Source organism: Euprymna scolopes, chromosome 32 (assembly GCF_053919585.1).
Source record: "Euprymna scolopes isolate OS-2025 chromosome 32, ASM5391958v1, whole genome shotgun sequence".
NCBI lineage: Eukaryota > Metazoa > Mollusca > Cephalopoda > Sepiida > Sepiolidae > Euprymna > Euprymna scolopes.
Genome location: NC_136513.1, coordinates 99,871,972 through 99,898,509, shown reverse-complemented (window position 1 = coordinate 99,898,509; position 26,538 = coordinate 99,871,972). Strand labels below are relative to the sequence as shown.

Here is a 26,538-nt window from a genome sequence, read left to right as displayed (position 1 = left end):
AAATAATATTTAGAATAGTGTAATTAATATTTACAATGGTGAAATTAATATTTATAATAGTGTAATTAATATTAAGAATATTGTAATTAATATTAAGAATGGTGTAATTAATATTAAGAATGGTTTAATTAATATTTATAAAAGTGTAATTTATATTAAAAATCGTTTAATTAATAATAAGAATGGTCTAATTAATATAAAGAATGGTATAATAAATATTCAAAATGGTGTAATTAATATTAAGAATGATGAATTAATATTAAGAATGGTGTAATTAATATTAATAATGGTATAATTAATATTAAGAATGGTATAATTAATATAAAAGAATGATATAATTAATATTAAGAATGGTATAATTAATAATAAGAATGGTCTAATTAATATTAAAAACGGTGTAATTAATATTCCCAATAGTGTTATTAATATTAAGAATGTTGTAATTGATATTAAACATGCTGTAATTAATATTAAGATTAGTATAATTAATATTAAGAACTGTGTAATTAATATTAAGAATGATATAATTAATATTAGAATGGGGTAATTAATATTAAGAATAGTATAATTATATAAAGAATGGTAAAATTAACATTAAGACTGGTGTAATTATCATTAAGGATGGTGTAATTAATATTAGGAATGGTATAATTAATATTAAGAATAGTTTAATTAATAATTAGTATGGTGAATTAATATTAAGAATGGTGTAATTAATATTAAGAATGGTATAATTTATATTCAAAATAGTGTAAATAATATTAAGAATAGTTTAATTAATATTAAGTATGGTGTTGTTAATATTAAGAATTGTGTAATTAATATTAAGAATATTGTAATTAATATTTAAATATGGTGTAATTAATATTAAGAATGGTGTAGTTAATATTAAGAATGGTATAGTTAATATTCAAAATGTTGTAATTAATATTAACAATGGTGTAATTAATATTAAGAATGGTGTATTAATATTAAGAATGGCATAATTAATATTCAAAATTTTGTAAATAATATTTAGAATGGTGTAATTAATATTAACAATAGTGTAATTAATATTAAGAACGGTGTCATTTATATTAAGAATGGTGTAATTAATATTAAGAATGGTGTAATATATACTAAAATGATGTAAATAATATTAAAAATGGTGTACTTAATATTCAAAATGGTATAATTAATATTAAGAATGGTGTAATTAAGATTAAAAATAGTGTAATTAATATTAAAATTGTGTAAATAATATTAAGAATGGTGTAATTAATATTAAGAATGGTGAGCTCAGTTATTGAGGTCGGGACGTAACTTGGAAATGAGTAAAGGCTTTTTTATGCGGAGACTTCCAACGTTTCGTTTAAAAGAAGATGGAGTCTGGGTTTTTCTGTTCTCGGTAATTCTGGTCTGTAAGGGATCTCGTAGTGCTGCTTACGAAGAAGTTGTTGCAGGTAGTGCATTCTAATTTTTACACTGTATTGTGACAAATGTTTGAAATGGTCATAGGACAGTTTTTGCGCATCGAAGTGGATTGTTTTGTGTGCGTATGGCTAGCTCTTGCCTCAAAGTCGATCGGAATGAGCAAGTTGCATACTTAGATATTCTTTTTTCATGCAGATCGCTGTTGTGATCTTGTTATTTGAGTAAGGTATTTTTAGGAAGCAACTGTTTAGTGTGAAGGTTTTTATTCATTTTATTTAGTTCTTGAAGTGAATGACTCATTAATATAGAGAAAGTACAACATGAATTTTTTAAAGTGCTCAATGACGAGATCTGCATTCCACACGGTCATGATTTTTATTTCTAGGCTTGAGTTTTTTTCGTGTGTTATATAGGCGTTTCATTGAGAGAGATTTATTAAGAGGGATGTTGAAAGGACTCCGAGAGAGAGAGAGAGAGAGAGAGAGAGAGAGAGAGAGAGAGAGAGAGAGAGAGAGAGAGAGAGAGAGAGATGTTCTTGTAAGAGACTAGATAGATATTGTTCATGTTAGGAGAGATTCTTATATATTAAATGTTCATTCTTTTCTTGTGTAGAAGAAGAGACTCTTGGAGTGAAGGGATAGTGTTCAGACAGTTCGGACATGATGATGTTGAGACGTGTATGTAAAGACATATAACACAAATATATAATACAATTCCACTTTACCTTTTTGTAAGAATCATAAGACAAGACGAGCTTTACAAAACACATAATGGTTTATTTCGTCACGACCGGCCGTTTCCATCACCAAGAATTCAAAGTCTCACATTTTTCCTTGAAGTGACGTTTCGCTTCCTAGACGCCTGACTGTCTCTCTCCGAGTTTTTTCACTGACTGACTAACTCTAAAGTTTTTTCTCTATTCCTAGAACTTTCTATTTTCCGTGGCGTCATACACATGTTAAAACATGTGCCTTCTTTCACGTGCTCTGGACATACGTGTCCAAAACTTTTCCTATTTCCCAGTAACCTATTTATCCAATATGTTAAAAACATTATCTTATAAGCTGCATTCTTTCAATTTAAAATTTCATAACAAACTTGAGAGTTCACATTCTTTCCTTGAAATATTTATCTATATTCTAAACAAATGTTTGTTTTACATTTTTAAATTCTCACACGTAATCTATTTCTAAACCTAGATTACGAGGTTCGAATTTCGCCTATGCTATTTCATTTTCATTTTAACTAATCTCTCTATTTTTATACTTACATGAAAAGGGGACAGCCCTTATCATGTAACACGTGTTGTATGCTATGCTTTAAAGATTTAACAAATTAAGCTAATCCCTACATAATAAACGTTTTTACGCGTTTCCTAATTGTAGATTTATTAATTGTCAGCCGTTGGTGTCTATATCCTCTGCAAATATGCGTGCAATTATTTTACATTTGCATTCACAAACTCTTTCTCTTAATGTTTGCCATTCGTGTTTGGTTTATAAAGTACTTATTTTAAACGGGACACTTTCGCTTCCCGTTATTTTCGTACTTTCTTTATTGATTTTCTGGACAAAAAGGTTTAACTTTTATTTTCATTTTTTTTTTGTTTATTCTTTTTCAGATAAAAGACGGAGTAAAGACAGGCGGTAAACTCTGCTAATATCAATCAATTATTGAAATTCAAACGTCAGCAAAATCATGTCATGCATTTTAAATTAATGATTTACACAGTCTGATTCGTTTTAATATTTAAATCACAATCAATTATAAGAATGGGTTGACTAGTTTACACTTCACACACGCAAGCATCATGTATGTATATATATATATATATATATATATATATATATATATATATATATATATATAACGCTAGTCTTTAAATGGTTCTTGTTATTTTCTTATTCTTCGGAATCCTAACCAGAAATTATATATTGATTACGCAATGTTTCTTGAGATCTTTTTCAGATTCCTGATTTTAGCAATATTGGTAATGGGAGTTATATTTTCCCGATGTCCAGAAAAACATCTACAGGAGCTATATTGCAGTAATGATTATGGTAAGTAAAATATACTAATGTATTTACCTCTCTATAATTTAACATATATATATATATATATATATATATATGTAATGTTTTTGAATTTTAATAATTTGTATTTATTGTTTATTCTGACTAGAACTTTCATCTTTGAGGTTATTTTTACAAGATTCCGGTCGTTCCTGATTTCATATTTATTTATCAGCGAGAATAATAATTTTCCGATTTCCGATACTTATCGAACTCATTCCGGAAGCACAGCAAGTACCTTCTTTTTTAATTTAAAAATAAATAAACCACACTATTTTCTCCTCTGCAGGCAACAAACTCACACAACGTTCTATTTATGCATAATATTAAGTAAGCAAATTCAATGAAGGCACAAATATACTTTATGCATGAAATAATAAAAAAAATCCTCCATTGTGAGTGATTCAACCAAGTCTTTTATGTAGAGGTGTAAGATTAGCTATGTGTTAAACCTACTATTTCGGAGGTTTACTTTTTTTTCTGGTGAGTTTCTTTTTTATGAGATGATAATCATAGTCAGTTTTTAGTCTGATGCTGACGATTTATCAGTACTTCAAATTTGGAAGTTGAACATTCAAAGATAACGAAAAGTAGAAGCAAAAATATAAATTATTAAGCAATTAATCAATTTCTTTTTTTATGTTTTAAATAACAATGTATTTTCGTTTTTTCATAGTCATGGATGCATAAATGTGATGAATCTCATTATTTACAGTTTTTGAAGCGAGATACTCCAAATTACGTAAATATGAAGGCGCACTGATGGAACTCAAAGAATTATTCAAGGTGGGTATATTTTTGTCATCATAGAATTGGAAAATAACCATGAATATAAGCTATAGAGTATGAATCCCTTTGAAACGATGATATAAGGACTCAATGTGTTGATTATTGATCTGTGGAATGTTGACGAGGCGCTATGGCTGTTTCAAACAATTATTTTCACGGGATTCGTTTTATACGGTTGGGATTTGGGCTACGTATTATAAAATCTGTTATAGACGCTATCGTGCCCCAAGATCAGGCGATCAAAAGCGCCACATCAGCATATGTTGATGATATTTTCATTAATGAATGTGTAGTTCCTGCGTCACAACTGCGTTTTTAGACAATGGTTTGGTTTCTAAGGATTCAATGCGACTGAGAGACTGGGCAGGAGTCCTTGTGATGCAAGTCTGAGAAAAATAGCCCTGTCCGATTGAAACGAGAACTCCAATTCCGGAAATCTGTGATGAATTGACATGTCGGCGTGTATTTTCTCACTGTGGGCAACTCCGTGGGTACTTGCACATGTCTTGATGGTACCGGGCTGCAGTTACATCCATCTAGCGCCTAGCAACGGAGGTAACAAAGTGCGTGGATGACAGAATCAAAGACGCGGCTCTCTGTGACATATTGGCAGCAACTGTAAGCAAAGTACGAGAATTGGTTAGTAGTATTTATTTTCAGGACTACCTTCTCGTCTTAAATGCTATTTTTACAACTTTTCTGACTTTCTTGAGGTGTATCTTGTTGAACTCAGGAATGTTTTTGTCGAAGTCGAGTATCTTTACGGAATTTCGAACAAAACACTTTATATACTTCACTTTCATGGCGGGATCAGACAAGTAACTCTAGTATAACGTTTAAATTAAACATTGTAAAATTCACATGCACAACGGTTTTCGTTGCTTTGAAATAATAGCGTTTAAGTGCAAATAACGGCATAGTTTTTTTTAACACAGATTCATAGTTGTTAGACGCTGACGTTAAATGGGCTGGTAAACAGCAAAACAAAATAAACACAATACAATACGCAAAAGTCCAGCTAGAATTCGTCACTGACAACTTTCTCTCTCAACTTCCAGCACGTCTCTCCCCACTGCCTCTGCCAACAGACATTTTATCAGAAAACTGACCCCATTCCATTTGCATACATGTGCAGTGGAAGATGAGATCTCGTGAGATTCCACAAGACTACACCTTATAAATCCATGGCTGCCATCTTTAATTTCTCTTTCTCTCAGATCCCACCCGAAGGTTGTATGGCCGCACGACACACACACACACGGGGGCGCTTTCCTCTTTGATTATTACATTCAACACTACACCCCCTGGTCTCCAGACCACACATTTGGCATGGTGGACACGGTCGTTTGTTGCGGGCACTCCTACGAAGGGGGATTGGCTGGACTACTTCATCTTCATTGGAGCTTTCAGAAGATGGGTCGGAACCATTAGCATCAGCGCTAGGACATACAGTCATACCATCAGGCTTGGCTTCTTCATCTTCATCGAAGCTCTCAGCGTTGGGGTTCACAGTTGTACAATCGCGGGGAATAGGACGAATCCACAAGTCATCGTTGGACGATTCACCATCACTGCTATTCGCCAACTGGTTCGTATTCAGAGCAGGCCGGATATCCTTCATATGGCGTGAAGTACCATTGACTAGCACGGCTTACCCTCTTTGAAAGCTGCTAGTGAATCGATTATTGAGAAGCTTCACCCAAACAGTGTCCCCTAACTCATACGGCCCTCGGGTTTCCTGTTGATCAGGCAGACGGGCGTCAATGTCCTTGATTCGCACTCGATAGCAATGGATCGCATTAGTGGGTGCGCTTGCAGCAGTCATGCCCTATTTTGAAGTTGCATTATATCTATAGACCGCCTCTGTGATCGTGCATTGTTTTCTTGCTGCGCTCCTCTTCACACTTCGATGGCATCGCTCTTCTATGCCGTTGCCACTTGGTACATATGCACATCTGTGTCTGAGCTGGATCCCCCACTCGTCTACGAAACGTCTGAACTCCCCACTGCAGCAGGCCGTGTCATTGTCTGTGAGGATCTCTTCGTGCGGCCCCATTTCATAAAATATGGACTCCAATTCACGGATTACACTGGAGGAATCCTGTCTTATTAACGGGCGCCAGATTGCAAACCTTGTCGGTCCACAATCGATCGGGCTAAAGAAGTGCTGGCTGCCGTAGTGGGTTATGTCCATACCCAGTCGCCTCCAAGTCGTGCTTACTCCCAGTTGACCAATAGAGGCGGCACATAATGGTACTGGCTCGGCTTTCTATTTCATGGTGTCATACCATCTCTGTTGCACCCGAGGAAGCCTATCAGCAAGGTTGCAATTTGAAGTAACCAGTACCGCATCCACAGACATTTTGTACTCTGTTACCAGCTTTTTACGGTCTCTAACCTCCATTTGATCATCATCTCGCTGGCTGCCTTAGTGCGCACCCCAGTCTTGCCTGTCAGTGTGTCTGATATCCAGTGGTACACGCATAGTGAATCTGTGTGTATGCGTAATTTCCTGACTTTCAACTGGAGTGCCAGGTTGATACCTTTTATGAGAGCATCGAGCACTGTCAGGTTGATATGAGCAGCGTCACTCGCCGGTCGCAACCAGCAATCGTCCTCAATCGCAGCACCATTCTTCTCCAACAGCACACCAATTACCAGAGAGCTCGCATCCACCCACACATTCAGTTTGTCTCCCTGCACGCGCCAGTCTCCTTTGGCTGGGTCATCCTGCTTTACCCTTGCGATGGTCTCCTTCACCATGCAAACCAACAGATCGTCGGCTGTTTCATCATCCCAGCCTTTGGTAACTGCGCTTGCCCTCCTTTTTATGATGCATGTTGCCACGCGAGTCCATTCATACACTGGTAAATGTCTCACAAGTTTTCTACACAATACTGCTCGACTCATGAAGACATCGGGCACTTCAGCAACTGCAGTTCTGCGCCTCCATTTCAAAGTCCCTCGCTCCTGTCGAACGTTCAGTCCCAAGACACGAACGCCATTCACCAAACGTTCTGGATCCTTGCACGTCAAACCAAACTCAGCCAGTTTGGCCCTCACACGTGAGGATGACACAATATCTTCGTTCACATATATGTCATCAAGGTACGCCGATGTCCCATCTTTTATTGTCTCTTCCTGTGACAACACAGTGTTAATAATTGTCTTCATTATTTGGGGTGCCACGTTCAGCCCAAAGCCTAGTCTGATAACGCAGTACCTCTTACTAGCAAACACTACCGTCTGAAATGGCCACATTGGTTCACTGATTCGGACCTGCAGGTATGCTTTTCTTAGATCCAGCAGGGGCACATTGGAACCCTGCTGGCGCCACTCTCGTAACTTACTGGCACAAACGTCAGCATCTGCCGTGAACGCATCATCATGCGCGTTCAGTTTGCGATAGTCCATCACTGGCCTAACCTTTGATTTGTTGTGCTGAGCGACCGCCATCAGCGGAATCAAGCCTTTGGGAGGTACAAGTTTCTCATAGGGGTAGAGAATCAACCAGCCATCCTTGATCCAATCACGAAGTTCCTCTTCATATGCAGGTTTCATTTGGTCGTACACATTGTACTCTGTTACCTAATTTCGCAGTTTGGCTGGTTCCTAGTTTTCTGACCACTTCCATGCGGCTGTTCAAATATTCTGCTGCTGGTCACACTCGGCAATAAAGTCTGGCTGATCAATCTTCAAAGCAGCGCACACTGGAACGTTCTCTTGAAACTGTATCGCCCCCGTCTGTGTTATGTGAGCACCACCTAGGGATCTGATGGTATCATAGTCTAGGAGCAGGTCAAAGCTGAGCGGTTTCTCGAGTACTACCAGCGCTCTGGTGTTAGCTGGATTTTCAGTTTTAGTCGAATGTTCACAGTGCCCACGTCGCAACATGTCCGCGTCGCTCTACTGAGAGTGGTTAATCTAGTAGTCTTCTTCTTCCAAGTGCGACAGAGGTCCGGAGTCGAAGAGTGCTGAGCACAATGTCTCATTGACATAGACCTGAATTGTCGGAAGCGCCTCGTCTAATTTCTGTTTGGGGAAGAGGTCGACGCTGGCACCTTGTCCCCGACCCCGTTTCCCGAACAATCCCGGGCGATATGACCAGTCTTATTACATTGGTAGCAGCGAATAGCTGTCAGTCGCCGTCGGCAGTTCCTCGCAATGTGGCCCTGGTCATTGCACCTATAATACATTACTTCACCGCGCAGGACGAGCCCCTGGGATTGTCTATCCTCATTCAATGCGCGCTGTGTAGCAGCGACTACCGGCTCTCCCATCTCATAAGTATTTTTCAGCACGGTCCTGGCCTGACAGTTTCACCGGGATGCAAGGTTCTTGCCTCAAATTGCTCCCAAGCAGTGGCGGGGTCGATAGCGAACGCCCTGTATAATCTCCGCCTTGATCCTTTTATAACCCTGTTGTTGCTCAGGACTAAGCTGTTGATATACTGCGAAAGCCCTGCCGGACAGACGTAGAGGAACCACATGTCCAATGTTCTTCACAGTAGACAAAAGGCAATGCAGCTCTACCTTCTCCACCCAGTCACGTACCTGGGTCGAGCCGTCGAATTCCTGTATTAATTAAAGGTCGAATGTGTCCCCCATTATGCCGAAATAGCCTGACGTTAAATGGGCTGGTAAACAGCAAAACAAAATAAACCAAATACAATATGCAAAAGTCCAGCTAGAATTCGTCACTGACAACTTTCTCTCTAAACTTCCAGCACATCTCTCCCCACTGACCCCATTCCATTTGCATACATGTGCAGTGGAAGATGAGATCTCGTGAGATTCTACGAGACTGCACCTTATAAATCCATGGCTGCCATCTTTAATTTATCTTTCTCTCAGATCCCATCCGAAGGTAAGTTATATGCCCGCACGACACACACACACACACACACACACACACACACACACACACACACACACACACACACACACACACATACACACACACACACACACACACACACACGGAGCGCTTTCCTCTTTGATTATTACATTCAACTCGATGGATAAACTATATGCAATCAAATGTCAATCAAGTTGGAGTCATAGTTTATGCTAACTACACTCCGCCTCTTTATTTTGAACAGTTGGTCATCTGAAGTCTAACGGTTCAAACATATATATATATATATATATATATATAAAATAATAAAAACTAATATATATATATTATTGGTCGTGAATTAAATCTCAAGGTACTAAGTCGTTGAATGTTATTCGGTTTGCAACGCGTAGTATAACTAACTGAACACGTAAGGCAAATACAAATATTGCTTTAACAATATTTGAGTTTAGAATGCGTTTAGATTTCATAGTGAATAGTTTGTATTCTGCAATTGAACCTTTTTCATCTATATTCAATTGCTTTTAGTTTTAAACGGAATGTATATTTTAAGTTTCTATTTTATCTTGGTCTCGTGTAATGTGGGCCATCTACAACTGGAAATCGTTTATGGAGAAACCGACGCTTGCGAAATCTTACTCTATTTCTCCCATCAACTCGGACTTGTCTGTTCCTGTGTGTCTCACCGATGCTTCCTGCCTTCGTGCATCGGATTTCATTCGTAAGGTAGCTGACTCCTTCTCGATACATGCTTGTAGCTTCTGTTATGGATTACTTAAATTTACGGCATACCTTTTTTAGATGTCGAACCACCTCGCAAAATTGGTACTTGAATCAAATTTTCGATTCATCGATCCTCCTGGGTTTGATGTCTTCCCACAACCATTGCAACGTTTAGTATACTGTGGAGTAACGGGTGCATTTGTCTCCTCGTTGTGCTGTTCCTGGTTCGAATTTTGTACGTAGATAACACCAAAGGGTGTGTGGCATCGTTAAAATAGAGTGTTGACTTGTCTTTTACCTACAGACTGGCGAACGGTAAGATATTCTGCTTCTCTGTTGCTCGGTATTTTGTAACACCGTGACTTCTGGAAAAATCTACAACAGTGTAGTAAATAATGTGCAATCAACAATCATGAGGTTGTTTGCTCAGCAAGCGAGAAGGCTAACATGCTTTCCAGTCGGTTTGCCAACTGTAACAAACTCTGCTTCTCTTATAACGCCGTTATCATTACACCGGCAACCTGATGGTCTGAACAGTTAATTGCTGCCTGAAAGTCGGTTTCTTCAGATACTGAATACGAAATTCACAAAGTTTGCCTTGCCCACGTGAGGTCGATAAAAAATTAGTTACAAACTTATGTTTGTTTCCGGTGTACAAGTCTCCCATTAGTTCGTTCGTTCCGGATGACGGCTGGGTCTTCTGATCTCCATACATATTTGTATCGAACCCAGGTGTAAAAAGATGACGACTATTTCCATCGGTTGTATCCAGTACTATCGAGGGTTGTTCCATTTTTTATCGTTCTTTCCTCAGTTCCATGTTTTCTTTCTGCAACTTGGCGAGTTGCTTTAATTAAAGAACGTGTTCTTGTTCCATAACATTTTGACGGTAAATATATCCAATTTATAATGCTGTTGTACAATTTTTCACGCTTTACAGTGAAAATCTTGTTTGTAGTGCTGTGTAAGAGTTAACTCAAGCAGATTATTATATTCTTCTGGCTCGTAGTAAGCTCCATACGAAAAAACATATGGTTGCCCCAGTGTGTAAAGTATTTATGAAATCATGGGAGGTTATTATGTTTGCATGCTTGTTCGGGGGAGTTAACTGGATGTTGGGGACAGGGTGGTCTGCTGTGTGATAGACGACCCCGTCCCGATTTGTATAATGGTGGGTGTAGAGGAATTGAAAAGGCAAAAGATCGCATAATGAGGACGAAAATATACCGTTATATATCAGCGAAAGAAATGCAATTTATTTACATAAAGAAGCGATAGAAAGAATGAGAGTTTGTTAGAATAAGAGTTCGTTACTTGCGATCAGTAGCTGTGAAAGGCTGACTGGCTAGTCAGGACGCTGTCGTGGTTCATGCCACCCGGAGCGGTGTTTGTTACATCTTGACTGCTTGAAGGTTCAGCGCAAAAGAGAAAGAAATATGGGGAACAGGAAGTGACGTAGCTAGGTCGCTCCTCTGAGTCAAAGGGCGACAATCCAGTTAGGCTGGGAGTTTTCAACTCCCACACCTCCTATTGTTAGGGACAGATAACTGTTATGCCTATACTCTGTAAACTTAATTTTTACCTTTTCATAAACCTACGTGTTTTTCACCTATTTCAACCGTCGTCGGAGTGAGTCGGTACGAATAACTTCCTACTATTATCAATTATTGTAGTTGTTATACCTAATGTCGCTTTTGTTTGATGATACTATCTAAATTCTGTATCTGCTTGATTTCCGATGATTCTGCTGTAACTTGTAACCAATCGAGTGATCACTATAGTCTAGGCACCGCCAAAACTGGGGGGGCAGGTCAGTACTTTTTGACGGACCGTCTTTTTAAAAATCTACCAAAAATCAGGTAATTATCCGATCAATACGAAATTTTCAGCGATTATTAGGAGAAGAATGAACTTTATAACAGTGTACTTATTTTTCATAAACGATATTTATATATATATTTTTTTTTGCTTACAAAACCCCCCCTTGTTTTAAAGTGGGAACAAATATGCTTAAAATAATCATCTGAAACTGAACAAAACATATTGTGTTGTTGTAAGGGACAGAATTATAGATTAAAAAAAAAAAAAAAAAAAAAAAATTGTTTGCATACCTTATTTTGACGTCTGAATATCAGAACTTCGATTGTGTTTAATTATCCCGCTTTTGAGTTTTGAAGTGTGAAATTCGGTTAATATGTTAAGTAAAATAATTAATTTAAGTTAAGCAAAACAAAAAAAATTTTTTTTTAATATTTATACGAAAAAAGCCATTTTAAAATTTTTGATAAATAAATTAACAATTTTTTTTTAGCGAGCCGAATAATGCATGACCATTATTAAACAGGGCATGCTTTGAATAATCGATACCAAAAAAAAAAATTCGATAAATATTGTGCCCTTTGTGTTAAAAATAGCATCATTTTTTTCGATCTCGTTTGAAAACGTTTGCCGCCTTTCGACTACGGTGGACCAAACGCGCTGAAATAATTTTTTTTTTATTCTGCTTTAAATTGCCCCCCCCCATTTTGGGGAGCCTGGCCCCCACACACATACACATTAAAAACCAAACTCATACAAATGGTCACCCATCTGGTACTGGCCAGCCTCAGCTTAATAATACATTGAAATTTTCGTCACTGAAAAATAAGTTTTTTTTGGCCTGTTTGGTCTTCCATAGTTTTCTTCCCATCAAAAGAAAACGTAAACAGAGTCGATCTGAACTCTTCGACTACGCGAAATATCTGGTTACCTATATGAATAAGTGGAATTATTTGAAATTCAGGTACTTATATTATAATATTTTTGCATATTCTATTAGAAAATCATCCTAAATCTTAGTTAGACAATAAATAAATAAATTAATTATTTCAAAAACCCTTTTTTTTTAAATATTTAAGTACGTTTTTTGTGCAAGACAAAAAATGTCAATTGTTAACTTTTGGGGAAAATTTAACATTTAAAATTGAATTAAAAATAGTAGAAAAAGTTTTACATTATTCTGTTTTCTATATGATAAAATTCAGGGTTTTATCTTTCTGGAAAAAAAAAAGTTACTCAGAAATAATGGATTTTAATAAATGTAATTTAGTTTTAAAAAACAACAACAACTTGATTTTGCGGCCATTTTTGGCGGTGCCTACTATAGTCATTCATCATTTCAATTTCCTGGGAACTACTTATCATCTGAGTAAATGCGCAGGAGTCTTTTACATGAGATCGAATTTAAATCAAGTACGCAGGTGTTAAAAAATAACGACCATTTCCATTAGTTGTATCCAGTGCTATTGAGGGATGTTCACTTTTTCATCGTTCGCGATTTGTTGGGAAGAATTTCTATCCTCAGTTCTATGTTTTCTTTCTGCAACTTTACGAAGAATGTTTTCTTGTCCCATGGTATTTTGACTGTTGTACAAGTTTTCACACGTGAAAATCTTGTTCGGATTTAATTATAGATTTCATAATTTATACATGAGTATTGGTTATTTGTCTTTATTTTTAGAACTACGTTCTCGTCTTGAGTTTCACAAAGTTTCTCTTTATATAACCTGTCACTTTCTTGAGGTGCATCTTGCTGAACTCGGGAATGTTTCTGTCGAACTCGAGTATCTTCACGGAATTTCGAACAAAACATTTCACTTCATACTTCATGTACTTCATAGGAGTATTATGCTTCCATTTCCTCAGCCACGACAAGATTTGTGTTATCAACATATCTGAGCCCTTTCATGGCGGGGACAGACAAGTAGCTTTAGTATTTAAAATATCTAGTTTAAATTAAACATTGTATAATACACATGCACAACAGTCATCTTTCATTTTAGTGCGAAAAGTTGGGCATTTTAAAGTTTTTATGTTATCTTTCCATCATCGGTCGATAATTTTCTTTCTGCATTTTATGAGATGACGTTTCTTCTGTTTCAGAGTAAACCTTATACGGTGAAATACAAGGATCATCATCTAACCATAAAACTTGACAATTATTCAGATTTGGTCTATACGAATACATCTGATTTCATCATCTTTGGTAAATAAAAACGATATTTATTTCACACTTAAATGAGAATTTATTATCAAGACAGCATAAAATAATTACGAACATATATGGCATCGTATTGAAGCGATAGAAACATATGTTATTATTTTAATTCATATTCTATGTAACTATAATCCGATTGTTTGTCTGTTTTAATTTTTTTACACAGGCCTCACCACATTATGAAGGCCAAGAGGCTACTCAAAGATAACAGTTAAAGAGTGTACAGTAGAAATTGGACAATATAATAATCATTAGTAATGAAAATTCGGTAAATTTGATAACTTATATGGAACAGCTCATCAAGAACTTATTTACGTTAGACTTGAATACAACCATATTGTAGTCAGCCGGAAAGTAGGAAAACTGAAGACAATTCCACAGGCGTGCAGTTCTAAGAAAGAAGCTTTGATCATGGAATCTACGTTTAGGTTTAGGCACAGATAAAGAGTGGGGGAATTATTGATAGTGTTTTCAGCTAGACGAGTGTTTCTTGTTAAAGTTTGGCGACGGGGGACCATAGACTGAAACTCAGTCGAACATTTTCCATGAAAATAACGATAACCAGCAAATAAAGTAAAATGCCACTAAGATGCAAGTGGTTACTGCGAATTAATTCTGAGGTTGTTTATCGACATGCTTTGTAATGAAAAATAAAGACCTTTTAAGATATTAGAAAGGTTTTATTCAACATAAAATTCAGCAGGTACAACAACATGGTCGGTAACGAACGACTAAGCTAGGAAAAGGCGCAAATTTCGTTCTATTTGTAAACATCTGGTGCGCATGCGCACTAGCGCTCTAAACTCACAACACTCTCCACCACATTTTATTTATATTTCGGGTTGCAGGTGATCTTCCTTCCTCTTTTTGTAGCTTCTGGAAGAAATTTGAAAACGCCCTTCTTCGAGTCAGACTGTTGCTGCTGCTCTTCTATTTCTAAACACTTTGTTTTGTCGACTGAAGAGAAAGACTCTCCATTTGGTGAGGTATTATTCTTTGGGGTCTCCTGTTGATCAATCAACTCTGGTTCGCGGATGTTTGATGGAGTAGTAGAATCTGGTGATGTACCATGATCAGGGGAGACAGGAGATTCCAAGTTTGTAGAGGAGGGGTCAGTGACAAGAGTGGGGGGTAGGTCTTCTGTTGAGACTGTTGACTGACGGCCGTCAGGGGAACGAATTCTGGCAAAGTTGGGAGTTGCAGATATTATATCTACTGGTTCCACTAAGGGATCTGACTTGTGTTGGCGGACAAACTTCCTAAGGAGGGCCGGTCCTCCTTGCAGCCACTCGAGTAAGGTGCCCGACCTTCTGGAAAAGTTAAACATTCTCTCGTGTGGGATTGAGTTAGTAGCTGTACAAAGTAGCGATCGAATAGAGTGCAAAGCTATGTCGAGTACTTCATGCCAGTAACGTTCGTCCAATTGCCTGGTTTTGAGTGCAAGTTTGATCGTTTTCCAGATTGTGCCATTTACTCTCTCGCATTGTCCATTGCCGATTGGATGGTATGGAGTTGAGTGGGTACTCACAACTCCATGTTGCCAGAGAAACTCTTTTAGTTCACATGAAATAAACTGACTTCCTCGATCACTATGGATGGAATCTGGGCAGCCAAAAAAGGTAAATAAATTCTGGAGACAATTTATAACAGTTTTTGTTGATATGTCCTGACATGGATAGACAAAAGGATAGCGTGAATATTCATCTACAATCACGAGTAGGTATTTGAGATTATTCGTAGATGGTTTCGGTCCCATGAAATCTATTGAAAGACGTTCAAAGGGGGATCGGGAATGGATTAATCGACCTGATGGAGGTTTGAAGAACCTTGGTTTTAGTTCAGCACATATTTGACATTCAGCGCAGGTGCGCTTAGCATCTTCCATCGAGTATGGTAGATTCTTCTGCCTCACAAAGTGATAGAGTCTCGCTACTCCAGGATGACAAAGTGCTGCGTACAGGTCCTTTAGTGATAATGAGCGCGAAGCAGAGCATGATCGAGAAAGGGTATCTGCAGAGTTATTAAGAGAACCTGGTCTATATACTATCTCATAAGAATAGTTTGAAAGTTCAAGTCTCCACCGAATCAGCTTATCGTTTTTAATACGATTTGGTGTCCGCGTGTTGAACATAAATGATGCAGCCTGTTGGTCAGTAATAATGGTAAAGTGTCGACCGAGTAAGAGGTCACGCCATTTACGCACAGATTCTACAATGGCTGCCGATTCACGTTCCACTGCTGAATGTCGACGCTCTGACTGCGTTAGGGTTCTGGAAAAATATGCTACTGGACGTCCATTCTGGGAAAGGCAGGCTGCTAATGCTGTCGCAGATGCATCAGTTTCTATCGTAAAAGAAACTTCATCCTCAATGGCTGCAACCGAAGCCTTGCAAATTTCATCTTTTATGGCTTGAAATTGATTTTTGAGTTTCTCAGTGATAGAAAAGGACGTAATGTTTAATAAAGGTGAAATCTGATCTGAGTAATTCTCTATCCATGGTGAATAGTATTAGAAGAGACCTAGAGCCCGCCTGAGTGACTTACTGCAGTTCGGAATCGGTAATTCTTTCAGTGGTATAAGTCTGTCTGGATCAGGACTGATTGTTCCATTTTCCAATAAGTGCCCTAGAAACTTTAGTTTGGTTATACCATATTCACATTTTACAGGGTATAGTTTCAAGTTAAGACGGTTGATAACCTTTCTAAAAGCTTCCATATTTTCGTTTAATTCTTTATTAGTTTTTCCTCCGATGACAATGTCATCAATGTAGGCAAATGTACCTTGGAGTTCATGTTCTCGAATCAGATTATGCATAATACGTTGAAACACAGCTACTGAGTTCGTTAGCCCAAAAGGTAACCTAGAAAACTCGTATAGTCCTCCGTCAGCTTCAAATGCTGTGTAAATTCTCTCGTCTCTACGTATAGGGCATTGATAATATGCAGACTTCAGGTCCAACTTATTGAAAATTTTGTACTGTGATAGTTGGCGTATGATATCCGAAATTTTGGGAAGCGGAAAAGCATCCAAAAGTGTAAACCGATTTATAGTTGCAGAATAGTCAACGACTATGCGACGCTTATGTCTTTTATTTCTAGTTACTAGTACTTGGGCTCTCCATGGGGAATTCAATTTGATTATGATATCTTCTTTTAATAATTTTTGTATCTCATTCCGGATGAATTCGCAGTCCGATGCTGAGTAGTTTCTGCTTTTTGTTGCGATGGGTTTACAATTCTTTGCTAAATTAGCAAAAAGAGACGGTGGCTTGATTTTCATCTGAGTGACGTTACAAATCTGTAAAGATGGTATCTTTCCGTTATAACGGAATTCCACCCGGTTATGCAATTGCATGAACTCTTGTCCTAGTATAATTGGAGCACACAAGTTGGGAAGGATAGATAGACGCATATTAGTGTAAATTTGTCCATTAACAGCGATGGACGCAACACAGTGTCCTAAGGTTTTGCTCGTGAGATTCGAGGAAGCCATGCTTACCGTATCATTAGAAGGTAATATACTAAGGCCGAGTGATCTCACGATGTTCATTCGTATGAAGTTATGAGTGCTTCCACTATCTACCATAGCTTTCAAACAGGTACTATTAATTGTTGCATTTACTACAGAATATTGTGTGCATGGAGTGCATTGGGATGACGCAGCGAGGGCAATATATGCAGAACTAGTCCTGGTATTATAAGTTGTTTGTTTTATTTTAGATCGGCAGATTTTAGAGAAGTGGCCCCTCTTTCCACATTTAAGGCAGTCATCATTCCGAGCTGGGCAAATATTTCGAGAATGATTTTCTCGTCCACAGAATTGGTATCTGGCGAAGTGAGTCGCCTGATTATTTCTGGAAACAGCAGCACATTCATTAGTTAGTTCCAAACTAGAGTTATTTTCAGATTCATCTGCATGAATAGATGCCTTTGCTACAATTGATGTGTCATAAGCTGCTGCATTATGTTGGGCCATTTCTAGACTTCGTGCAGTTGCTACGGCATGATCTAGGTTAATTTCAAAACTTTCAAGTAATCTCTGCCTAATAGTTGAGGAAGTGAGACCTGTGATAAATGCGTCACATATCGCTAGCTCCGCATGTTGAGAGGCAGTAACATCTTCAAATTTACAATCCTTAGAAAGATTCTTTAGTTTTAAGAGAAACTGATCAATAGATTCACCTTGATTTTGTTTCCTAGTGGCGAGAAGGTGACGAGCAAACACAGAATTTACCGGTTTTACATAGGTTGCTTGAAGGATGCTAATAGCCCTCTCGAATGTTGAACAGTGAGATATAAGAGAATAGACCTTCGGTGAGATGAAATTAATCAGAATACTTAACTTATTCGGAGGATTTTGAGGATGAGCGACTGTGAGAGAGTCAATGCAGTTGATGAGGGTACGATACCAATGATTCCATTCGTCAGCGGTTGTATCTGACGATCCTTCGAATTTATCAGGTCTCAGTATAGCATCCATTGTTGCTGTTAATTTTTAATTTTATGTTGAATAAATTGTAATGAAAAATAAAGACCTTTTAAGATATTAGAAAGGTTTTATTCAACATAAAATTCAGCAGGTACAACAACATGGTCGGTAACGAACGACTAAGCTGGGAAAAGGCGCCAATTTCGTTCTATTTGTAAACATCTGGTGCGCATGCGCACTAGCGCTCTAAACTCACAACATGCTTGTTCACATTACATTTAAACTTCTACATGTTAACATGGTTAGGGAAACAGCAAGCAGGAAAAGAATTATAAAGGCTAGCAGTTCATAGAAGATATTAGAATAAAAATTGTCTGTCATCTAGATATATGTACTGTTAACGTTTTGTTCTTGCTAAATGACCAGTTGAACAGAGATTATTTACATAATGCAACGTATACGTTAATATCTATTAACACAAACAAACCAGACGATTACAAGACTTGGTGCTTGATAATTTATTTACACAACCAAATCCAACAAATACAATACTCATTTGTTGATATTCCGTTTACAGAAACCAATACAAGACTTAGTGGTTTATAATCCCTTAACTGAACCTTACCAAACGAGTACTATTCGAATGTTGTTGCTTATCTCGTTAACACCATAGTTATCTGAGTAAATATTAAACTTAGTAGTTCATATTTCGTTAACACAAACACACAAACCAAATACAATACTTAGTTGTTGATATTTCCTTAATACAAAAAAGCCAAACAAATACAATACTTTTTTATTGAGATTCCGTAAACATAAACCAAATAAATACAAGACTTAGTTGTTTATATACAGTTTACTTAAACAAACCAAATATAGTATATCTATGTGATTTGCATTTTACACAAACAAACCAAACAAATAAAAGACTTAATTGTTGATATACCTTTAATAAGATAAACTAAACGAATACAAGGTTTGTTGTAGATATTCCGTTAAAATAACCAATACAAAGAAAGATAACACTTTGTAGTTGATATTTTGTTTCCATAACCAAGCTAAATGAACGAAATATTTTATTGTTGATCTTACGTAAACATAACCAGTTCGAACGAATACAAGACTTATTTGTTTATATTTCGTTAAAACATAGAAAAATACAAATACGAGGATTAGCTCTTGAAATGCCGTAAACTCAAACACAACCAAACAAATACAATATTAAAACAATTAGTTTTTAAGTTAATATATACCACATTGACCTCGATACTTGCATATCCTGGCACTGTTGCGTCATTGTCTTTTTTCTACAAGAACTTTATACATGCACAACACAGGAAAGCCCTTCATCTTTTTGCATATACATTCCCCTGATCTCCGAGATGAATAAAATCACTCAGTCGCATTGAATCCAAGCAGGCCTTATCCTCTTAATCTCGGACGATTTCTACTATAGAGATGACATTCTCAGCTATGTTACAGTCATACCCATCCGAATGTAAGCCCCGTCGAGTTGGGGCACGCCAATCGCTTCCTAATGGATCGTGACCTTTTCCTCCTCACAACCATAATTGTCCACAGGCGGCGAAACATGACCCAAGTCTAAGATATTTCAAGAACGTCATCTACAATTACATTATTCTTTGACTACGTTCTCGTTACTACTCCCCTTCCCTAGCGAGTAGTACACAGTAGTAGCAACCATGATGGTACGGTGATACATTTACACTATTCCGTTGCCACTTGGTCGATATGCTGCTGTACAACATTGCCGAACACCCCATTTGTCACATACCCCATTAAAAATTTCCGAACGAAGAACAGGATCAAATCTCACTGGTCCACAGTCAATCATCGATAGATACAGTTTGTGGCCAACTGTTTCTATTCCTTCGCCACGTGTAGTTTTCCTGCCTATTGTGCAATTCTGTAACCTCATCTGTTGCACACGATACCGAAGACACGGTCTTTTATCCTGCAACCATGCCTACTTTACTCACGTCATTATATCCGCTTTTATTTTTCTGATAGAACCAGCATGGCAGACACCTTCAATTGGAACTCCTTTATCTGATCCGCAAGCGCCCCAAGACTTCGCTTGATCAACTTTTTAGCAGCACCTTTCGTCTTAATTTTTTTATCACGAGTCACTGCCGACCTGATCCGCGATGCTACTGTTGCTGAATCAGTCTTGATCTCAATTATTTTCAATCTCCACTTTAGGGCAGGATGGATCCCTTTCATATTCAGAAACATTCATATGGGAATAGTAATTTTTCTTCCTTAGCTATGCTGCGTCTTCCACAGTAACTCCTTCTATTTCCAATATGACAGGCTACTTGCATCCACCATATTACCCCGTCTTTATTGCTTTGCTTGCTCTTCCTTCCCCACTCTGGTGATGACTTCTCTAATGATGTTAACGACCTCCTTCGTCACAGTGCCCTTCCAGCAGTCAGTACCCGTTTGGTCTTTTATAAAACTGCACACCATCCTAAGCCAACCAGCAACTGAGAAAAGTTCTTGCTTTTTTAATTCTGTCCCAACTTCAGGAACTTTATTTCCTTGTTTGACGACAAGGTTTTGATTTCCATCTGTACTTAATCTATATTAATCTATATGATCTCTCACTTTCTCTTCTGTTACCTCTGCCTCTTCCAAAAATGTCATCAATATATGAATTAGTCGCCCCGTCTACTTTACAAATCCTTCTTCAATACCATTTTCATGGCCACAGTCATGATTTTCGGGGCTGAACTTAGCCCAAAGCCGAACCTCATCAGACAATACAGCTGCCTCTGGTACTTGACCAGTTGTTACTGCTAAAGCTTTCTTTCCACGTAAATCTACAAATAGACCAACATAAGGTCTACGATATTAGTGGCCCGCATCATCCTCCTTCATTTCATCAGGACCGCTAAGCATACATCGATTCCCTCTCCAGTATTGCAGGCTAAGTGTTTGTTTAGCTAATTGAAGTCTAGTACATTAACATTTTTCTTGGTAGGCTGAACAAAAAATAGGCTTCAGGATTTACTCTTCTATCCACCTCTCCAATGCTTTCCTGATTCTTTTATCATCTCCCCTCGAAATGTGCTCTCTTTACAATCCAAGAACTCATAGAACAATGGCAACATCTTGCACCATCACTTCAGCTGTCGTGTCCTCCAGCGGCATCTCACTTCCCTGCCGTCCAAATGCGCCAAATGTCGCTCTGCGAATGCTAATTTCAGTCACTGTTCTACTAGGATAAGGTTTTCTTTGATCCCCCCTGCATTGCTGGTATATTGTGAGGGCATCAGCTTTCTAAGTATTGTTGTAGCAAGTTAACTACATCTTCAATCCTCTGAAGCTTTGCCATTATCTTTAACTTTTCTAGCCATTAAACTAGGTCCCATTCTCCAGTAAAGAGCCTCGACATTTGAACACTTAACCTCCAGTTCATGTTACTCAAAGTGTTGTGCCGAAACAACTCGTGCTCTACGGAACAAGAGGCTGGTAAAAAGTGCTCCCACAACGCGAAGGCACGCCTCTTTCCTTTCCCCACTCACTTTTATGTCCAACTTAAAAACTTCCTTTCATTTCATGCACTGCATTATTATCATGCAGTTCAAGTGCATAGCTGAGTTTGTAATTTTGTCTATCTTCTTTCTCATGACCCTTTATTTTGTATGCAAATACCCACAGAGAGAAAACGTATAGTTTAGTGGGAAATACATGAATGGAGTCCTAACAGTTTTTAACAAGAATTCGGATAATACTTCTATTTAGAAGTTTTCAATGTAATTGTTCTAAGCCAGGTATCGTTGTGAGGTGTAGTAATCTTCTTAATGAGCACGTCTGTGTTAATCGCAAACATTAAAAAAAACTTCTTAAAATTTACAGTTCTCAGAACGGCAAACGGAAAGTCGAAATATGAGAAAATAAAGAATAGAAGAAAAAGGAGAACAGCCTGTCATATTTCCGTCTCATAGAAATTCACGCTTGCATATTTTACAATTTTGCAAGAATGTGACGTAAATCATCTCAGATGCAAATGTGTATGTTATATATATTGTAAACTTTTCAATTGGCAAACTAAAAAATACTGAGGTATAGAATAAATGTTCTATTGATATCTTCTCAACCTAAGCGTTTGTTTTAATAATGATTAAAAATATTTCGTGCACGTATCATTCAATACTCATTTTCTCAGAAGGTTAGAAGAATATATCAATACTTGAAAATAAGATGTATCTCAAATATTGGAGCTTTAATGTGAATCCTATTTACTAAACTTTACTTTGCTCCTTGCGAGAAATATGGCAGTTACATCCAGTAGGTTACAACATAGAACTTTCATTACATCTGTATGTATCTGTTACGTCACAAAATAATTAAGAAAATAAAAACAAAATCCATTTTTTTTTCTTCCATTTGCTCTCACCGGCCAATCAATCAATCAATCAATCAATCAATCAATCAATATATATATATATATATATATATATATATATATATATATATATATATATATATATATATATATATACTAGCTGTACCCTGCCACGCGTTGCAGTGGCTCAATTTGGTGTAATGGAAAAATTTAATAAAAGAGAAAATGCACGTTTCTTATATTAGTACAGCAATCTACTGCAAAAAGTGAAAAAGAAGGCGAAACTGAAAAAAATGGTGCTCTTGCAGAATTTGATCTGGATCCTCGAGAGTTTCTGTCAATCATTCATGTTTTGGACTTGACCAACAATCAGTGGATGAAGCCGAACGTAGCAAAAATGTTGAAACGCTAAATGCTTTTTTTTTTGTTGTTTTAAAAAATGTGATTTAGTAATTAATATTTGGTTGATGGTGGGGGGAGGGGGGTTACTATACACAGATTCGAAAAAGTCGTCCAAAAACAAATAAATGAAAGCAGAGGTAAGGTAATTTACGTTTCTACCTAATTGGATAATTGTTTAGTGTTTTTATGTAATGTAAAATGTTTAATTGGCTCAAAAAACAGAAATGGTCGCGAATTCTGTTGAATACGTTAAGTTTGGGAAAGTAAGTTGAAAACTAAAAACTATACAAAACAGTGTCTGAAACTCACCGAACATATGTTACTATGACATAGGCTGGCATAATGGATAGGTTTCTGACAGTATTTTGTATAGTTTTTTTTAGTTTTAACTCACTTTCTCTAACTTAAAGTAATCACCACCATTTGTAGCTTTCAAATACACCAATAAACACTGTTTTTCGAGCCGACTAAACGTTACATTAAATGAAAAGGGTTTATATTACTAAACACAGATACAAAGAAGTTGTCAAAAAATAAATATATAACAAATAAATGTTATCAAAGGCAAGAAAAGTAAGTGTTCTACCTAACTGGATAAGATTTTAGTGTTTTTATGTAATGTATAATCGGTTCAAAAACATTCAATGTTTATCGGTATATCTGAAAAATACAAATGGCGGCAGACTGTATCGAACACGTTAAGTTTGGGGAAATTTTGGGAAAATGAGTTTAAACTAAAAATACTGTTAGGAACTCACTCAATATATGTTACCATGATGTAGGCTGGCATATAATCGGTGGTTTTAAACTTTTGCTCGATACAGGTGCCGACTTTTAAAAATCCCTTTTAGTGATTACCTGGTTTGAGGATATTTGTACAACTAAACGGCAAATCTGCTCCAAAAAATCCGGTATTATTTTACTTTAAGGCCCGTTTCACGTTCATATATAACGAAATATTTTATTGTAGATTTCGGTGTGCTAAATACGAATCTGCAAACCGTTTACCTAGCAAAAAAAAAGTTTTCATGACATTCATGAAATTACTTTTTCGAAAAGTGGGTGATCACTTTTCAATGTAAATTTAACTTAGAATGAGCACCCACTTTCTGGCCACCTGAGAGAGGAGCATTTTTCTGTTTCTTGGCTAAAAAGTTTTTTGTTTAATTTCTTTTGCATGGTAATAACCCCTGAACTCTGGGACTATTTTCCATTTAACAGCCGTAGCCTTCGTTTACGCTATGCGTAAGCATAAACGAAAGCTGTTTAGCCAATAAACATGGGAAAAAATCCCCCCTCTCTCAGGTGGCTAGAAAGTGGGTGCTCATTTTAAGTTAAATTTACATGGAAAAGTGATCGCCACTTTTTCGAAAAAGTAATTTCTTCATATCATAAAAACTATTTTTTTTTTGTGACGGAAACGGTTTGCAGATTCGTTTTTAGCACACCAAAATCTACAAAAATTTTTTTGTTATTTACGAACGTAAGACGCACAGCCCTTAATGGAAAATTATATAAAAAATCTGGGGGAAAATAGTTTTCAATAAAAACAGCAAATGAATTCGATAGAAAAAAATGGATGCTATTTTTTTTTTCTTTCTGTGTGTTTCTTGGCTAAAAAGTCTTTTTGTTTGATTTCTTTTGCATGGTATTAACCCCTGAACTCTGGGACTATTTTCCATTTCACAGACGTAGCCTTTGTTTATGCTATGCGTGAGCATAAACGAAAACTGTTAAATATGCATTCGCGTACCAAACTGCCTTGTCAAAAAAACCTTTAAGCCAATAAACACGAAAATAAATGCCCCTTCTTCAGGTGGCCAGAAAGTGGGTGCTCATTTTAAGTTAAATGTAGATGGAAAAGTGATCACCCACTTTTCGGAAAAAAAAATTTCTTCAGATCATGAAAACTATTTTGATACTCCTTGGGCGTTGAGTTCCATGGCGACCCGCAGAATTATTTAATGGTCGTTCCCTTAGTACCCCCCTAGTCAAGGCTAACGCATGCGCACGTAACATTTTTTATTTATTTACTTACGTGGTAGAGTTTCTATACTGATAGGTTTTTTGAAATTTTTTCACTGGATTATTATTGATTGAACACTAACCAGATTATGAAAAAAAATTGAAAAAAAAAATCATTTCAACATTTGAAAGGGATACTCACTTTTTAGTTACCACGTTCTGGTAAATCGGTCACTTTTTATTTATTTATTTATTTATTTTTTTCTAAATACGGAAGTGTCTTCGGGAGATATAAAATGGTCGCATGTTGACGAAGCAATGTATCGGGAGGCGTACGGGATTAAAAATTATTGGTAAATTTTTAGATTAGGTCCACCTCCTCAATTTTCTTTTAAATGACGACTTGAAATGGTTTTCGACTATGCTGAATACGAAAATCGCATCGAAATTTTGCAGAAATAAGTAGTTATCAAGATATAAAAAGTTGTATTATGCATTGTAATCTTTGGCGGCCATCTTTTTTACGTGTGTGTATTTGTTTATGGCGCGTGTGCACGTAAAAAGATGGCCGCCGAAGAATACAATGCATAATACAACTATTTATTTCCGCAAAATTTCAATGCAATTTGCATGTTCAGCATACTCGGAAACCTATAAATGTCGTCATTGAAAGGAAAATTGTGGAGGTGGACCTAATCTAAAAAAATACCAAATTATTAAACATTTCTCCAACATGTTAGTGAAATTTATAATACTTTAAAAAAATTAAAAAGAAACAAAAAAAAGTTTGGAAAAAAAACTCACCTTTCACAAAAACAATTTAAAAAAAAACCACAAACTGACTAAACAAGTAAAAAAAAAAAATAATTAAAAATCTCGAAACTTTATTTTCATGAAAACAATAAAAAAAAGTCCTGTTCTCTCTATTTTTTTTTCTTTGAGAAACAAATATATTTCTGACTTACAAATGCGGTAGAGACTCATTATTTTTACTTTCTATGGTTTTGATATACCGCATTTTTATTGCTTACAAAATGGGTGACTGATTTATCAGAACGTTGTAACTAAAAAGTGAGCACCACTTTCAAATGTCGAAATAATGATTTCTTTTTTACATTTTTTTTTAATAATCTGTTTAATTAGTGTCCAATCAATAATAATCCAGTGAAAAAAATTCCAAAAACCTATAAGTATAGAAATTAAGCATGGGAGTATACAACAACGTCGCCTTTCGCACTTTTACAAACATTTTTTTAAAAAAAGTAACTAAACCATTTATTGATAATTTGTCACGTGTACAAACATTTATTTATTTACGTAGGCTTAACTCCTTTCATGAATAAGAAAAGTTTTACTCTTTAAGAATAATAAAAGGAAAAAGTTACTGAACATTTATAAAAGGACTTCTTTTCATGAAGGCCAGAGGAATAGTTGGCCGAAAATTCGTGAAACAACAACAATAAATAAAAATGGTGCT

The 26,538-nt window shown here is 36.6% G+C and overlaps 1 protein-coding gene across 2 annotated transcripts in view; it reads left to right on the top strand.

Moving 5' to 3' along the window:
- The first annotated feature begins 3,285 nt into the window (after positions 1–3,285).
- LOC145256540 (uncharacterized) overlaps positions 3,286–26,538 on the top strand; it is a 40,582-nt gene continuing 17,329 nt past the window's right edge. Inside the window, exons 1-3 of one of the 2 annotated variants that reach the window (XM_080115576.1) lie at positions 3,286–3,473; positions 4,201–4,271; positions 13,776–13,878. In XM_080115576.1, the coding sequence (XP_079971702.1) occupies positions 3,359–3,473; positions 4,201–4,271; positions 13,776–13,878 (289 nt within the window). In that variant the 5' untranslated portion in view covers positions 3,286–3,358. The remainder of the gene's footprint in view (positions 3,474–4,200; positions 4,272–13,775; positions 13,879–26,538) is intronic. The other variant, XM_080115575.1, reaches the window with a different exon arrangement.